This window comes from Hevea brasiliensis, chromosome 15, assembly GCF_030052815.1.
Source record: "Hevea brasiliensis isolate MT/VB/25A 57/8 chromosome 15, ASM3005281v1, whole genome shotgun sequence".
Lineage (NCBI taxonomy): Eukaryota > Viridiplantae > Streptophyta > Magnoliopsida > Malpighiales > Euphorbiaceae > Hevea > Hevea brasiliensis.
Window position 1 is genome coordinate 61550030 of NC_079507.1, and position 17711 is coordinate 61567740.

The 17711-nt window shown below is 33.5% G+C and overlaps 3 protein-coding genes, 1 long non-coding RNA gene and 1 pseudogene across 4 annotated transcripts; 2 read left to right on the forward strand and 3 right to left on the reverse strand.

Annotated features, from left to right (window-relative positions):
- Positions 1-1169: 1169 nt before the first annotated feature.
- On the reverse strand, positions 1170-3152 carry LOC110632266 (40S ribosomal protein S4-1). Its single transcript, XM_021780422.2, has 5 exons — positions 3006-3152; positions 2634-2711; positions 2360-2540; positions 1973-2070; positions 1170-1814 (listed from the first exon to the last, which is right to left on the reverse strand). The coding sequence occupies exons 1-5, from the start codon at positions 3006-3008 to the stop codon at positions 1383-1385; spliced, it is 792 nt and encodes a 263-aa protein (XP_021636114.2). The 5' UTR covers positions 3009-3152; the 3' UTR covers positions 1170-1382.
- A 2160-nt stretch (positions 3153-5312) lies between these two features.
- LOC110632265 (L-ascorbate oxidase homolog) lies at positions 5313-7280 on the forward strand. Its single transcript, XM_021780421.2, has 3 exons — positions 5313-5551; positions 5631-6737; positions 6823-7280. Exons 1-3 carry the CDS (start codon positions 5313-5315, stop codon positions 7121-7123), a joined length of 1647 nt encoding a protein of 548 aa, XP_021636113.2. The 3' UTR covers positions 7124-7280.
- Positions 7281-10361: 3081 nt separating this feature from the next.
- Positions 10362-12704, reverse strand: LOC110632267 (uncharacterized). The gene is made up of 3 exons (XR_002490645.2): positions 12403-12704; positions 10762-10807; positions 10362-10587 (listed from the first exon to the last, which is right to left on the reverse strand). It is a non-coding gene; the product is annotated as an uncharacterized LOC110632267 (long non-coding RNA).
- A 339-nt stretch (positions 12705-13043) lies between these two features.
- On the forward strand, positions 13044-15114 carry LOC110632282 (L-ascorbate oxidase homolog; annotated as a pseudogene).
- A 325-nt stretch (positions 15115-15439) lies between these two features.
- On the reverse strand, positions 15440-17260 carry LOC110632246 (gibberellic acid methyltransferase 2-like). Its single transcript, XM_021780395.2, has 3 exons — positions 16561-17260; positions 16084-16377; positions 15440-15949 (listed from the first exon to the last, which is right to left on the reverse strand). The coding sequence occupies exons 1-3, from the start codon at positions 17095-17097 to the stop codon at positions 15587-15589; spliced, it is 1194 nt and encodes a 397-aa protein (XP_021636087.2). The 5' UTR covers positions 17098-17260; the 3' UTR covers positions 15440-15586.
- Between the last annotated feature and the right edge of the window lie 451 nt (positions 17261-17711).

Genomic DNA, 17711 nt, shown 5'->3' on the forward strand with positions numbered 1-17711 from the left:
GAAGTTTGGATTTCCTTCTCTCTTAATTGCCATTGGAGATATTTGAAAATTTCAAAATAGATTTGTAGATGGATTAGCTAACTTAAGAGCATAACAGTTGAATGAATAGTTGAGGCTAGACGATATTGTTGAACTCAAGAAGCGGATGGTGCGATTGAAGTTGGTGTTGGGGAGTGGGGCGTTTTTTTTTTAATAAAAAAAGAATGCCAAGTTAACTTTTTAGTAAAAAAAAATAATGCCTAGTTATTCAAATGCTAAGGCTACTGGAGATGTTGAAATATTTCTATTAAAAAAAAAAAATTCCTGAAGCTGAGAAAAGACTCGGTCGGCTCTTGGATCAGCTTCTCTTCGTAGTTGTTGACTTCTCTTTAACTGCGCCTAAAAGTCTATTCTTATGCTGCTATTGCTTTTGAAACTGCCATGCTATTGTCAAGCAGAAATCCTCTCCAAACAAATTTCTAGTAAATTATTGTTTTATATGCTTTAAGTCATGGGATTAATTTGCTCATATCCTTTATTAAGGGCGCGACTTGAGCGAGTGATTATATAATGATCACAGACCATATGAAATAAAATTAACAAAAAATAAAAATAGTATAAAAGCTCTCCTCATGGAATACAAACCGAGCTCCTTGGGATCCAAGACCAAGAGGATTTAAACTGACAATTTCTTGGTGTAAAAATCAACATTTTTCCATTCAAAGCTAAGAAAAACATTATTGAACATTTTTCTTTTATGAACAATACGTAGAAGAGGACATTAAGCATGGCCCAAGCTCTTAAAAGCTTCAACCTACTCTACTTAGGGTTTCTTTGGTCGAGGATAACTAAATAAAATAAAAAATAAAAAAAAGTAAAACTTTCTAATTTTCCCGTGCAAGAAAATTAAGTGAAACTTGATAAGTTGTAATTTTTTAATTAAGTATAATATAATTTATCGACTTATCCTTTAATTTGTTATACATGAGTGTTATTGTCTTTTATTATTTAAAAGCAAATTATTCTTGAAAAGTTAATTTACATATCAAATAAATTTATATCATACTTCCTAGGAGAATTTTGATATCAATTCTGCAAAGCCTAAGCCAAAAGGAATAACAATCGTCCCGCACAACATAAACGCCTGCACAACACCCACCAAAAAGGAAAAATCTCGCACGCTTGCATAATGCTCACAAACACAAAAGCTTGTTTTCATCTCAATAACAAGAATAAATAGACTAAAATTCAAATATAAATATAGTTAAAAAAAAAATATCTAGACAAACATAATTCAAAATTGTCCCTATAGAACATTAAATTCTTGTGCACCAAATGGAAAGCAACTAAAAATTTCCCCATCATGAGAAAATTCTTCAAGACAAAATAATTCAAGAAAATTTTTACCCAACTGTTGGGCCTGCTGCAAGCCTCTTCCTAGCCTCCTCAATGATTGACAGCTTGATACCCCTGCCCTTGGGGAGAGACACCCACGGTTTGTTTCCCTTTCCAATAGTGAAAACATTGCCTAAGCGAGTGGCAAACTCATGACCAGTGGCATCTTGAATGTGAATTGTCTCAAAACTCCCCTTGTGCTTCTCCCTGTTCTTTATAACCCCAACCCGGCCCCTATTCCTTCCTCCGGTGACCATGACAACATTTCCCACATCAAACTTGATGAAGTCCGTAATCTTGTTACTTTCTAGGTCTAGTTTGATGGTGTCATTAGCCTTGATGAGTGGATCTGGATAGCGGATGGTGCGCCCATCATAGGTATTTAGGTAAGGGATACCCTTTTGGCCAAATTGAACTGATCGGACTTTGCAAAGCTTGAACTGAAAAGCATTAACCCATAAATGGCATCAAGAAGAAGCCATGCACTATCAAGAAAACACCACATACTAGTATAATTCACAGTATTTTCATTATTAAAAACATAAGTGCAAAATGTAATGGAAGGATAAAATATTTCACAGCACAAAAGCAGAAAGACCTTAGCCTCATCATCTCTGATGGAGTGGAGACGGAAGCGGCCTTTAGTGTCATAAAGGAGACGGAAGTTCTCATTTGTCTTGGGAATTGACACAACATCTGTTAATAGAGAACAAAACACAGCTTGTGATACAAATGAAGATCACATCATTCAAGGGACAAAAATGCATAAAGAAGAGATCGCATTAATATAACTCAATGGACAAAATGGTATCCTCAATGCTAATCACATGCAATGACCACCTCCCATCAAGAAGTCTGTACAGCTGATATCCCAAGCCCCAATTCATAAAGAGAAATAAACGACATTTTAGCCCATATAGAGATCTAATTTTTTTAAAACAAATAAAAAAAAAGAGCTCATAATGGTGATGGTGAAGTGACAAACCCATGAAACCCGAAGGATACGTCTTGTCCGTCCGAACCTTCCCATCAACAAGAACATGTCGCTGCATCAAAATAGCAATAACTTCACGATATGTGAGAGCATATTTCAGCCTGTTTCGCAGAATAAGGATCAATGGCAAGCATTCCCTTGACTTGTGAGGCCCAGATGATGGTTTTGGGGCCTGTACAACAAATCATAAAACAATGTAAATTCAAAGAATGAGAAAGATCAGAAAATAATCACATAAAATAAGCACAAGGTTTAGCTAACATACAAATGCACCTCCAAGCTTGTCAAGCATCCAATGCTTTGGGGCATTAAGCCTCTTCAAGTGTTTCTTCAGCCCTCTTGCCTGAAATGCACCAAAAATTAAAGATTCAATGGAAATTTCGAGCAACTTGTTAATGTTGATCTTCTAACACAAGTAACTGAATCAGCAGTTTAATAATTCAAATAAATTTACAAATAGGTAATGTGCCTCCACTTCAAAATCCAAACTAGAAGAATCAACTTAAAGAAAGAAGCTTCTTCTCGCTGTAACCCTAAATTTTCTCAGCAATCGAGAAGAAGTTTCTCGTTGCAAGTAAAGTAGAGAATCAATTTGAAATACAAGCCGAAAGGAAAAGAAAAGATGCAGAAATCTTACCATTTTGTGAAGAGTCTTCTCCTACCTCCCCTTCCGCTGAGTTGCTCTGCTCTTCAATCCAAACAGCAAAGCCTGCGGCTGTGTGGTTATAAATAGTCCAAACCCTAGCTCCTCTCCCAGACCCCAAACCCTAAATAAATAAATAATAAATAAGAATTCCTGTCCGCCCTTTTGTTAAAATAATTAATAATAATAATTTATTTAATATTGAAAATAATAAAAATATAAATAAAATAAATAAAAACCAAATATTTATCATATTATGGACTAAAAAATAATGAAAAATTATAGTTCATGTTTAAAGGCTAAAGTATTGATTTATTAATAAATTTTAATAGATTAAAAATGTTATTTTTGACACAATAAGGATCAAATTACTTTTTTAGTAGATTCTTTTTCATAATTTTTTATTAAATTAAAGCCATTTTTAAACTAATTTTCCATATTTTATTTATTTAGAAATATATTTATATTTAAATATCTTGTGTTTTTTAAAATAACACACATTTTAACACTTTTTATTATCATTAAATTTTATTAAATTATTTTAAAATAAATTTAAAATATATTCTTAAAATTTTATTAATTTATACAATCATTTAATAAGAAATTAATATATTATAATTTTATGTAAAACTTATTATAATTGTTAGAAGAACTCACCTTAATTTTAAATAATATACTAATTATAAATTAAATAAATATGTGGATTTAAGTAGGTCCAGTCATGATTTGATTTAGAATTGAAATTAGATTAATTCAATTTAATTAAAATTAAAATTGGTTTGATGCAATTCTATATAAAATTTTATTTTTTTATTTAAAAAATAAAAATTTTAAATCTTTAAATTTAATCAAAATTAAAATTAAAATCAAATCAAATCAAAATTAAAATCGAAGGAGACTCGTGATTCAATTTAAAGGGTGTTCGATTTAACTTATGAGCAGCTAATTGAAACTTATAAATATTTAAATTTTTTAACAGTTATATATTTAATTAAAATGCTTATAAGTGATTAACAAGTAGTTAATGTGTTTAATAAAAATAGCTTATAAACATATTTATTATTAATAAAATGATAAAAAAATATATTAAATAAGATTGATAATAAAATTTTAAAAATTAAATTAGGATAATATGATAAAAATATAAAATATTTAATTAAACTAGTTTATAAATATAAAGTTTATAAATACCAAAATAAAAAGTCGAGTCCCTCTAAATTTATTTATTTTTAGTTCTAAACTCAATTTATAAAATTAAAAATTATTATAAATAAACATGTCAACTTTTTAAAGTTTATGAAATGATCAAATTAATTTATAAACTCTCTACATATTAAACTAAAATCAACAAATAAGTTCACCCTACGTGTTCTTGTCAGGAGGCTGCTTCAGTGGTTGGAATGAATTGGCGTGTATCACCTCCCTCGTTCTATATCATCTATTTCCATTCCTATTCCTTCTCCAAGAAAATTCAAACATGGCCTAAGGTAATGAAACTATAACAAGCACCCTAATGAATAAGCTATTAACGAATTGATAATAAATTTGTAAGTTTGAAATTTCGATATGTACATTGTATTAATTTTTATGATAGCAATTCTTTTTAATTCATTGATGTGTTAGCTTAAATTTTTTTTTTTTTAAAAAAAAATAATAATAAAGAAAAAAAAAACCATACAACTAAAATTTATGTAATTAATTAGGTGCAGTGATAAGGTCTATTGCACTCTCAAAAGGAAAACTCAAGTTCAATAATTAAAAAATATATTATTGAAAGGGACAACCAAACCTTGAAGGTATTATTCTTTTGTGAACTCTTAAATAGATATGGAGTTACCTTTTATACCAAAAACAAAATTGTATAATTAGTTTTTGAATATATATATACATCTGAAGTTTTTGAATGATTTAGTTGAGGAGAACTTGAGGGAATAATGAATTGGAATTGAAAATTTGAATTTAATTGTTGTAATGCATAAACAAAAGAGAATTGAGATACGCAGAATCTAAATAAGAGTTTCAAGGACAAAAGGGCTGGGGTCAACCACATAATAAAAATAGCATGCGTTTCTCCAGGAATAAAAACAGTAAGCGTGAGGAAGAGCGCAATGGAAGGAATGGTTAGCATTTCTCCATGGAATAGGATTCCTTGGTATAAAAGTGAAAGGCCAAATAAATAACTAGGAATGTAGAAGAAGGCAAAGAATCTTCTTCCTTAGAAGAAGAGCTTACTCGAAAGATAATCGTATAAAAATTATATATATTATATATAAATATTTATATATTAATCATAAAAGAAAGATGGGTTGGGTGATGTTAATTATATTACTATGCATAACAATCTTGGGGGTTAGAGGTGAAGACCCTTACTTGTTTTTCGTATGGAACATCACATATGGAACTCTGTCTCCTTTGGGAGTTCCCCAGCAAGTTATTCTCATCAACGATAAGTTTCCAGGACCCGAAATCAACTCTACAAGCAACAACAATCTTGTGATTAATGTCTTCAATAACCTTGACGAGCCTTTCCTTTTGACATGGTATACTAGTTTATTCTTTATTCTGTTTTTTCACCATATAGAAATTGGGATCTCTATATCTTGATTGGATTTGCTACAGGAGCGGCGTCCAACAGAGGAAGAACTCTTGGCAGGAGGGTATGCTTGGAACCAACTGCCCCATCCCTCCTGGAGCCAACCACACTTATCATTTCCAAGTTAAGGATCAGATTGGGAGCTTCCTTTACTACCCAAGCACAGCCTTGCACAAGGCAAGTGGTGCATTTGGTGGCCTTCATATCAACAGCCGTTTGCTTATCCCTGTCCCTTATCCCGATCCTGAGGATGACTACACTGTCATTGTTAATGACTGGTACACCAAGAGCCACAAAGCTCTCAGGGATCTGTTGGATAGTGGACGCACCATTGGCCGACCGGACGGAGTCCTCATTAATGGCAAAAACGCTAAGGGTGATGGCAAGGACGAGCCCCTCTTCACCATGAAACCTGAAAAGACCTACAAGTACAGGATTTGCAATGCTGGGCTCAAGACATCCATCAACTTCAGGATACAAGGCCACCCAATGAAGCTTGTTGAGATGGAGGGCTCCCATGTGATGCAGAACGTCTACGAGTCCCTTGATGTGCATGTTGGCCAATGCCTTAGTGTGCTTGTGACCGCCAACCAGGTTCCTAAGGACTACTATATGGTGGCTTCAACCCGATTCTTGAAGACCGTCGTCACTGGTAAGGGCATCATTCGATACACCAATGGCAAGGGACCAGCATCACCTGAGCTCCCAGAGGCACCTGTGGGATGGGCTTGGTCTCTCAATCAATTTCGTTCCTTCCGCTGGAATCTCACAGCCAGTGCTGCCAGGCCAAATCCTCAGGGCTCCTACCATTATGGATCCATCAACATCACCCGTACTATCAAACTCGTTAACTCAGCCAGCGGGGCAGGAGGGAAGCTTCGTTATGCAATCAACGGTGTTTCTCACACTAATCCAGAGACCCCACTCAAACTAGCCGAGTATTACGGGATCGCAGAAAAGGTTTTTAAGTACGACACCATTCCTGACGACCCACCTGCTAAAACAGGCGAGATTGTGACACAGCCCAACGTCCTCAACATGACTTTCCGAAACTTTGTGGAAATCATCTTTGAGAATCCTGAGAAGAGCATGCAATCATGGCACTTGGATGGGTATTCCTTCTTTAAAGTCGCGTAAGTATACATTTAAATCCATCAATGCCTGACTTATTAAACTGACAGCTCGTAAATTAAACAATGAATTAAAATGGATCAACAGTGTGGAGCCTGGCACATGGACTCCTGAGAAGAGGAATCACTACAATCTTCTCGACGCAGTTAGCAGGACCACAGTGCAGGTATTTCCTAAATCGTGGGCAGCAATCTTCTTGACATTTGACAACGCTGGAATGTGGAACCTAAGGTCTGAATTGTGGGAGAGGACCTACCTGGGACAACAGCTTTATATGAGTGTTCTTTCTCCAGCGCGCTCTCTGAGGGATGAATACAACATGCCTGACAACGCTTTGCTATGTGGTTTAGTGAAGGACATGCCGAAGCCCCAACCTTACAGCGTTTAATTAAACTTTCTATGATCGATAGTGATAGAGGAGCGTGACTGGAAGGATCAAATATTTGACATATTTGTGTGATTGTGCAAGAACTCAGGATAGATGATGGCACACAATAATAGTGGTTGGGACAATCATCACTTGGTCGTTTCAAACCCTTTCAAAATGCCACCAAATTTTTGTTTCCTTCTATGCAATGAAATGAAATTAAAATTTTCTTTAAAAAAAAAAATAATTTTATTAAAAAAACTTAAAAACATATAATTTATTCTATACACTCACGTAACAATGTCACTTTTATTAAAGAATTCATAGTCGTATTAGCTTGACGTGATGACGAAATTAAATAACGAATAAAATTTTCTTTTCTTATAGTTGATTCACAATTTATTTCCAAATAAAAATTTTATTTATTTTATTACTTGAATTCTAACAACGTTCTTAATAAACATGCACACAATAATCCAATCGATTTTTTTTTGTTTATTTTAATTTTAAGTCATGAAAAATCAGTTAGGACTCAACTGATTAGAAAAAAAAAATCACCATAAATAACTGCTCATAATTATATATATGTGTGTGTGTGCGCGCCTGCGCAAGTCTTTCATTTAAAAACCTATAAAACGCAAGAGTTACAATTTAGATCTATCTAGTAAATAGGTCTAATAAACAAAGGGGAAAAACTGAAATCCACACTAAAAGCCCAAATAAGTTAAATCAAACCATCTAAAAACCAACCAAACCCAATCCCTCGTATTCACTCTTGACTTAGAGGACCTAGATACAATGATGAGAAACAACTGTGAGAACGTCGACCACCTAAGGCTTGTCACACCAGAGATTCTATACCATGATCGAAGATAGTCATACTGCCAGCAAACAAAAAGAGCCAAACGCCCATCACAACCTAGCATCAACCTGCAGAGATTTCACGAAACAAAGCCCAACTCTCCCACAGTGTGAGGATGTTACCACAGAGCTCTTCGACTTACATTGGCCACCAGGATGATCTTCCTAACCTTTGTATAAAAGCAAATCTCAGAGGTGCTAGCAACTAGATTTGCTCGATTGTACTGAACACAAGTTTTTATTTTCTATTCATTCATGGTTGCCCTTGAAGTAATTACGCACTTAGTTCACCGGAAACAATATTTCTCAGTTGATTTGGGGAAATTGAATTACAATAATATATGTTTATTACTTTGTTTCTAAATATGTGCAATTTTAATACTTAATTTATTAGTGTTAAGTTTCTCTTGATATTAATTTTGAGTTGTTTTCTTATTAAATTTTTAAAATAATTAGAATCAGAAGAAAATATAAAAAATGAAAAAAAAAAAGGCAATTTGAGAGTATCAGCTTGCTTCAAAATTTTGCTTTAAAAAAAAAAAATTCAAATACTAATAGAACATGAGAAAATAAATTGATTTACATTGCATTCCAAACAATCATATAGGTTTACTTCACTAATAACGTTGGAGAAATTATAAAATTATACATCATCTCTTATAATTATATGAAATTCACGCTCTCTGGCGTGGCGTAGGGGAGAATCTATTTATTAGCCGTATATTTGGGGATTCCTAGCTCCGGCCAAGGTTTTATTTTTCCATTATAGTGCAATACTTCACATCAAGCCCATAATCATCATGGCCCGTTTCTGACAAAGCCTATACATTGTTAAGTGCATAAATTTAAATAATTAATTTTTATAATAAAAAGGCGTTAAATTTAGATTTTTTTATATTTATTTTTAATATTTATAAAGTAATCAATTTAATAATTTAGTTAACGAAATTTTAATTAAATTAATTAAATGATTATTTTTAAAATATATTAATTAAATATAAAATAGTAAATTTATGATATATATTTATATATAAAAAATTAAAATTTAAATAAAATATAATTATTATATTTAATAATATTATAAAATTAAGTGCGCACTAGCTAACCTCTTGTTGGATTCAAAAATATGTTTTGGTCAAATTTAGTATAATATTTTTACTTTTATCTCAACTTTGATTCATATTTTGCTAAAGATTTATTTGACATTATGAAAAAATATATCGATTTTTAAATCATTTAAATTTAATTAAATTATAATTATTAATTGATAACACTATATAATTATTATATGCTAGTTTTTAAAGCATGTGTTGCAATTGTATTAAATACCTTTAGTTCTAATTTATATGTGCATATTAAATATTAAACTTAATTATTTAAATTCAAATTAAATTTATTTAATCTTATAAATAACATATTTATTAATTAAAATTTTATTATTATAAGAAATTTAAAAATTAATTATTATATCTTTAATTAGGCCATATTTTTATGAAAAATTATGTCATGGTTAATCTAATTATTTAGATATAACAATTATAAACTCAAATGCAAATAAAATAAATTAATTATATATATAAATAATCAAATATTTGAAAATATTAAATGGATGAAGGTATTGCTTAAAAGTTAGAATGACACTCGACTCAAATTGATGTGTATGACACTCGACTTAAATTGATGTGCAGGACGGTGAGTGAAATTTATCCATAAGTATAAATCGGTTATAGCAGCTTAAGGATTTTAATGATACCCAAATTAAAATTTATGATTTTTTACCATATAAATTAAAATCAAAGGATACTGCTAATAAAATTAATTAATTTTATAAGTGTAAATCATACTGAAGTAGTTTACTGTAATAAAAACAATGAATTAGGCTTGACAGAGGAGGGGACACACAGATTTTAGCTAGCCAGTGGAGGTCAAAAATAGAAATATCTTTTTTAGTAAAATGCTTAAATTGTCATAAAATGAAGAGGAACACAGAAAATTGATTACAGCTCACCCAAATATGCGAAAACTTAGTGGATCGTATTTTGCTCATGGAGGTATAGAGGGGAAGATAGAGATGCAAAACAAAACATATAAGAAAAGAGATAACTTCTTCCATCAGAGACAGTTAAATATTTGCTTGAGAGGGTGTAATACCCCTATCTCTACTGAAAATCATTCTTCTTTGGCTTATTAAGACTGTGAAGTCTAGCCAATCGGAGCATCTAAAACCTCAATCTGATAATCATCTGTTCATCCTATATCACTCACAAAACTAGTGAGTTGGGGGAGGTGAGCTTCTAAAGAAAAGTTCAGTGAGTTGGCATTATTAGTACACATCATGCAGCAGAGAGGACTACAAAAGCTAAAGAAATAGATTCAATGATAAAAATTTTAGAACAAGTTGAATAAAATAGATAATTGATTTCAACATGGATGTATGCAATTCTAAAATCTCCATATCACTATCAAATTAATCCACAATCTCATAATATTTCAAAGAATTCCAAAATATTAAACCATATATGTTAAACTTTGATGTTATCTCTCCATAACATGATACTAATCTCATCGCCTTTTGCTATTTTTCTCCTTTTCTCGTAACCTCTGACTTTCTCTCTTTAGACTTGCTGATATGCATAAAATAAATTAGAGTAAAAAATGAATAATTATATTTTAAAACTAGGGTGACTCATAATGAGGAATCAAAATATCAGAATTCAAAGATCAAGAATTAATTGAGAAATAAATTCATACTATATATTGTAAATACCACTCGCCTGTATCATAAGATATCAACTTACATATGCTACTTTTCCATCCATATGAATCATAATCCAAAAGCTCCCCCTAAATCATAACAATTTAATGATCAAAATCAACCATAAACTTCACGTTCCATATTAAATATCTAATGAAAATTCAACAGTATCCCCTCTTAAAATTTAACTAAACTCTCTGTCATAAAACTCAAATTCACAATTCCAAAATTATATCAACAGATTAACTTGCATAACTAAAGTCACAATTTCACCACCACTTCCTCCATAAACTCAAATTTCTATTTTAATGTTATTTACTTCCTTCAATTATAATTGGTTCCAAAAACATCAAATCATTTTTCCAACTATCAATGCTCACATTCACCCCAAATTTAACCATTCACAAATATGAATTTTCCACTCTCAACTAAGTATATAAAATTTAAAGGCCCCATAGGAATCATACATGACACCATTTTATACCCAAATCTCAACCCAAATATTCAAAATATGTTCATATCACTAAAATCCAACTAAACACACATAATTATTTCTCAAAAATATTCTACAATCACTTAATAATTCAATGAACACTATATCCCATCTCAAAATAATTTTAGTTCTATCAAAATCACTTATTCAATTTAAGTCAATCCTTAATACCTAATTTAGTACTTTGTACATTCAAATTAATATATAATGATCCAACCGTCAGATAAATCCAAAATTTTAACCATATGTTCAAGACATCCATATACAATATCAATACCATTTTTAGCATCCAATTATCACTACATCATGAGATATCAACATATTTATCCACCCCTTCAAATTCTGAATTTTTCAGAACTAATACTTACTTAGACAACTCACTCAAAATAATTTATATCTCATAAACTACAAATTCAAAATTCACCAAATTTTAACACAATAGCCCCAACATCCTAAAAATCATCTCCACTAAATTTCATAATTTTCTAAACATTCTAACTATTTATTTTTATCAAATTTCAGTAGCCAAAATTCATAATTCCCAATACAGACAGCCTATGTTCAACAATTTATTTCTCCAAATCCAACCGATGAAAAATTACCAAATTTTAACCATAACTTCTAGACATATAGACCTCAAACATATCAAAAAATCAACGATGAAGGATGCACCAAACTCACATGGACGGAAGACAAAGTTGCTATGCTTGCTCAACCCTTATTTCTGCTCCTATTCACCATCCTTCTCCCTTTCCTTCTCCTTTTATTTATAACCTTTCTCTTCCTTCTAAACTTATTATTTTAATTATTTCATATGATTAAATTAGCAAATTTAAGCTAACAATGCACTCTTCTTAATCCAGTAAAAATAAGCATTTTATCTTGCTTTCCAACAAGGCAAACTGTATACAACTCTTACTACCATTTTAAGTATAAATTCACCATTTATCTCTTTTCAGGATTCTTTCATATATAACCACTATATTTCTAAGAGTTAGGAAGTCCATATGATAAGCAAACCAAGAACAAAACAACTACCTCCAACATCTTTCATAAAACTATTACCTAAATACATGACTAAGATTGCTCAAAATTAAAATCATTAGCTAAACTTAATTAGCTCCAAATTATAATTCTAAGGTATAAACAAACAAATATCTTGATATATTTAGCAAATTCATGGTAGCATACCTTCATAATTTGAAGGGAAGAACAGAAGAGTTCGGTGGGCATCCATGTTGCCGAAAATGCATAAACAACAACAGGGGATCTTCCTTCCTTGCTTAATTTCGGTGTTCCATGTTGGAAATTCCAACAGCTATACTGATCCTAGAGAAATGGAAAGGAAGGACAAAAGATTTGTTGGGATGATGAAAGCGGGAAATGGTCGAGAGAGGAAGGGAAAGAAAACAGGTTAGCTAAACCCTGTGTCTCTCACTCTCTCTCCCTCTCTTTCTTTTCCTCTCCTATTTGTGCCTCTCTTAATTATAATAATTATTATTATTATTATCATTATTATTATTATCCTTATCTAGAACGCTCCCGATTGTTCTCTTTCTCCAAAAAAAAAATTGGTCAATTGCACTTTTAATTATTTCTTCTTTTGTTTTATTATAATATATATAAATATAATTTTATTATTCTAAACACTTTCATCCTTCTTTCTTATTTTTATTTTATTTTATTTGTTGGAATAGATAAAATCACGTGGGTTAATTGTAAGAGGAAAAAGGGTCTTTCACTTTTCCACTTAAGCAAAATTTCCTTTTGATCCCCTTTTTTTTTCAATATTCTAATTGCCAGCCTAAAACTTTTCGAACTTAACTTAATAAATTGAACTCTCAGCCAGCGCAATGCTAGGGGTCAGGGGTGAAGGCCCTTATCTGTTTTTCACATGGAACACCACCTATGGCACCCTGTCTCCTTTGGGAGTTCCCCAACAAGTGATTCTCATCAACAATCAATTTCCTGGGCCTGTCATAAACTCCACAAGCAATAATAACCTTGTCATCAATGTATTCAATAACCTTGATGAGCCTTTCCTTTTGACATGGTAAACTTGATGAGAAATTCTTATTAGATATCGTTATTTTGATTCTAGACGCAATAAGAATGATGAGACTTATAGTAAAGTAGGTGGAATTTATGTATTTGTGCATTGAATTTATAATGAATTAGGTCTAATTAAATTTTCCCAAACTTCATTTCTTCAATTTTTAATGCTTTTCATTATTTTTATCCAATTTTTATACCATAAATACATTGTTACAGGAGCGGCGTCCAACAAAGAAAGAACTTATGGCAGGAAGGAGTGCTAGGAAACAACTGCCCCATCTCCCCTGGAACCAACTACACCTATCATTTCCAAGTCAAGGACCAGATTGGAAGCTTCCTTTACTACGCATGCACAGCCTTGCACAGGGCAGGTGGTGCCTTTGGTGGCATCCATATCAATAGCCGTTTGCTAATCCCTGTCCCTTATCCTGATCCTGAGGATGACTAAATTGTCATTGTTAATGACTGGTACATCAAGAGCCACAAAACTCTTAGGAGTTTCTTGGATAGTGGACGGACCATTAGCAGGCCGGATGGTGTTCTCATCAATGGCAAAACCGCAAGGGGTGATGGCAATGATGAGCCTCTCTTCATCATGAAGCCGGGAAAGACATACAAGTACAGGATATGCAATGCTGGGCTCAAGACTTCCATCAATTTTAGGATCCAAGGCCACACAATGAAGCTTGTCGAGATGGAGGGCTCCCGTCTGATGCAAAACGTGTACGAGTCCCTTGACGTGCATGTAGGTCAATGCTTGAGCGTGCTTGTAACAGCAAACCAGGCACCTAAATACTACTATATGGTCGCTTCCACTCGATTCATAAAGACGGTCCTCACGGGTAAAGGCATCATTCGATACATCAATGGCAAGGGACCAGCATCGCCTGAGCTCCCAGAGGCACCTGTGAGATGGGCTTGGCTGTCAATCAATTCCGTTTCTTCCACTGGAATCTCACAACCAGTGCCGCCAGGCCAAATCCTCAGGGCTCCTACCATTATGGATCCATTAACTTCACCTGTACTATCAAACTCGTTAACTCAGTAAGCAGGGCACGGGGCAAGCTTCGTTATGCCATCAATGGTGTTTCTCACACTGATCCTGAGACCCCACTTAAACTTTCTGAGTATTACGGGATTGCAGACAAGGTTTTCAAGTGCGACACAATTCAAGACAACCCTCCTGCTAAAATCGCCGAGATTGTGACACAGCTTAATGTCCTCAACATGACCTTCCGTAACTCCGTGGAGATCATCTTTGAGAATCATGAGACAAGCATGCAATCGTGGCACTTGGATGGGTATTCCTTTCGCAGCAGCGTAAGTAATTTTTTCAATTGATCAATTAACTACATTAAAATTCCTAAATTTTAATCAAATGTAAATTGGTGAACTTTTGGAGATACAGCGTGGAGCCTGGAACAAGGACTCCTGAGAAGAGGAAGAACTGCAATCTTCTTGATGCAGTTAGCAGGACCAAAGTTCAGGTGTTTCCCAAATCCTGGGCAGCCATCTTCTTGACATTTGACAGCGCAGGAATGTGGAATACAGGTCCGAGTTTTGGGAGAAAACCTACCTTGGACAACAGCTTTATGTAAGTGTTCTTTCTCCAGCACGCTCTCTGAGGGATGAGTATAATATGCCTGACAACGCTTTGCCGTGTGGGCTCGTCAAAGACTTACCAAAGCCCTCATTGTATTGCATTTAAACTTGCACATCACCATCCTAGCCACTATGTGCCATATTCCCAGCTGAGTCCTCTGATCACAAATGGTGATCAGGTGAGAAGTTTTTTATGTGCTAATCCTTTTCGATATTTTTTTGCCCTTTCTTGTAATCAATTTGCTCTGTCCCTTGTAAGTAAAATTATTGAATCCTTCTGCAACCTTTGTATGCATGAATATATATAACTATTACTAATTCAAATAAAATTAATCATCATATAGTCAAATTATATAAATCAATAAATGCAAAATTTATTTTAATTATTATAATAACTTTCAAGAATATGCATGTCTTCTTTTTCCATAGTGTCTTAAGATAGTGAGCACAGATGGCACACTATTAGCTAGGGTTTCAAAATGAAAAGCAACTCCAATTCCAGAAAGAGGAAATTTTAATTTAACGTCTGGCTCCAAATCACAGTACTAGGCAGTTGCTTCTCAAGAATATATTCGATAAATTCTTAATTCTTGTATTACAAAGTAAATATTCGAATAAACTTTTCAAGTTGAAACATAATCCTACAATCTATTGTCCTGAATTATAAGCAAATGCGAATAGCTCTCAATCACTCGGATGAAGGTTTTCATAATTTGTGTCACGTTCGGATAGCACACACAACAACAACACCATAGAAACAGGTTTTATGGAGAAGAGCAATATCAGAGGAGACCCGATTTTGGAAGCGAATGAAGAGTTGGTGAGAAAGATAGGGACCCAGGTGGGCCTCAGCAAAGGGTCCGAGGGTGGCACGTACTAAGTTGGCTTTGGCTCTACCATAGGAAATGGGATCCCTCATCCATTGCTTTTGCTTCTCCTGTGAATGCTCCTCCATACTCCTATATTCCATTCTTTCTATCTCAAACCCACCGCATCTTTTTATTGCCCTCTCCACCTCCTCCGTGCTTCTCATGTATGCCGGAATGTTGAATCCGTCTCTCGTCTCCTCATCGACCAAGCCCTACGTATGTCTCCAATGAAGCAAATCATAGCAAAAGAAAGAAAACTATATATATATATATATATATATATATATATATATATATATATATATATATATATATATATATATATGTATTATGTAATGTAATGTACCTCGTTTATTAGGTCCTGCCAAGCTTGATCCAAGGAAGTGGTGAAAGGATGCTTGGCTCTTGAGTCTGGATCACCTAACTGGTTCTTGGGCTGCTGCGACGCAGGCCTCCCTCCCATCAGCAAAAACAGCATTCCTCCCTGAACTATTTCTTCTTTCCTGCAACTCAAAAAGTCCTCCAAGTCTTTCTCAGATTGCTTCGCATATGCTTCCACTACTTCCTTCTTTGCTCCATCAATCCACACTCTTCCTTTGTTCCAGGCTGCTGATCTCTTATCCAAAACAGCATCTGGGATCTGATTGATATTCACTATCTTTATTATTTTTCGGTTGAGTTTTATATGAGATCCAGTTCACATGTATATGTAGCTAGCTAGTATGCTCGCAAAGCGACCTAGTGCCAATGGAATAGTAAATTGCATGTGATATGAGGAGAGAGTGATTTGATTATGTATGAGTTTGATATATATATTGTATACCTGAGAAAGCCAGTGTAAGGCACTCAAGCTAACGGCGACATGAAGCTTTCCTCTGGGAAAGAGACGAGCATAAAAGGATCCAGGTACACCAGCAGCATAATACTGCTTAGTTTTCTTGTCAGATAAGATGCCAGGGTTGCTCAATGATCTAAACAAAGAATTGAAATCGTTGGAAGGGAGATCAGAAAAGAAGGCCTCGAATTCAGGCTCGAAGCCACACTGGCTCATGTATTGTTGTCTCAAGGCGTCCACAACCATATCTATTGTAGCTAAAGTATTGTAACCGGTTGCACAACCCAAGTCGGCTATTCTTAGAGACTGAGCTTCCTCCTTGTTCCTGAAGAAAACTTTCATGGATTGAATAGCTGTTAATAGCAAAGGTCTACATAAGCTGATTGCAGATGCAGGCGCTTCTGAATTCTTTGCATAGCTACTATCGTCGTCTCCACCTTGCATACACAGTACTCTTTGAAGGCCTCCTCCTGTCTCCTTCATAATGCAGCTACTGGAATGCTCTTGGGATGAATCCATCTGCATTAATTTCTTTGTATTCTCTCAACAAATTAATAGAGAAAAAGAGTTAGAGAGAATCAAGAATCTAGCTCCTAGTCATCTGTGTGTTGCCCACATGGGAATCAACAGAAGCCAGCAGATGATAAAGATCCCGCAAAAGGCAACCAGAAACTAAAAGTAGGAGAGATTTCGGGAGTTTCCCACTTTCGTACACTGAGACTGCCTCCCCTTCATGATTATTATCGTTGGTAGATTGCACAGGAATCATGGGAGCCAATCACACTCATAATTTTATTCTTTTTCTCCAGATTTTTTTTTGTGAGTACTAGCCATTACTGGAGCAATTATACTTAATTAATTACACAGATAATAAATTTTTAGATCATCAATAAGAAAGGATGATAATTTCATTGAAATGAATTATGAGTGTATCAAGTTTGAGAGAAAGATTGTACATTGAAAAATAAAATATAAAAAATTAGTGATATATCTTTCAGAATTTTAATCTATTAATTTTGAAAAAACGAAAAAAAAGGCTTATATATAATCTAAGAAATTATTCCCTTTTTCCACTATAATTTGACATCAATTAACGCTCTCCAAGAATATACATATACATAATAGCATATATTACCATC

Excerpts from the sequence above, each read along its gene's own strand:
- LOC110632265 (XM_021780421.2), top strand. The coding sequence starts at position 5,313 with ATGGGTTGGGTGATGTTAATTATATTACTATGCATAACAATCTTGGGG. Across the intron at positions 5,552-5,630 it reads GAGCCTTTCCTTTTGACATG|GAGCGGCGTCCAACAGAGGA; the intron begins GTATACTAGTTT and ends GATTTGCTACAG. Across the intron at positions 6,738-6,822 it reads TATTCCTTCTTTAAAGTCGC|TGTGGAGCCTGGCACATGGA; the intron begins GTAAGTATACAT and ends ATGGATCAACAG.
- LOC110632246 (XM_021780395.2), bottom strand. The coding sequence starts at position 17,097 with ATGCAGATGGATTCATCCCAAGAGCATTCCAGTAGCTGCATTATGAAG. Across the intron at positions 16,378-16,560 it reads CCTTACACTGGCTTTCTCAG|ATCCCAGATGCTGTTTTGGA; the intron begins GTATACAATATA and ends AATATCAATCAG. Across the intron at positions 15,950-16,083 it reads GGCAGGACCTAATAAACGAG|GGCTTGGTCGATGAGGAGAC; the intron begins GTACATTACATT and ends AGACATACGTAG.
- LOC110632266 (XM_021780422.2), bottom strand. Across the intron at positions 2,071-2,359 it reads GTATCCTTCGGGTTTCATGG|ATGTTGTGTCAATTCCCAAG; the intron begins GTTTGTCACTTC and ends CTCTATTAACAG. Across the intron at positions 1,815-1,972 it reads TCAGAGATGATGAGGCTAAG|TTCAAGCTTTGCAAAGTCCG; the intron begins GTCTTTCTGCTT and ends AATGCTTTTCAG.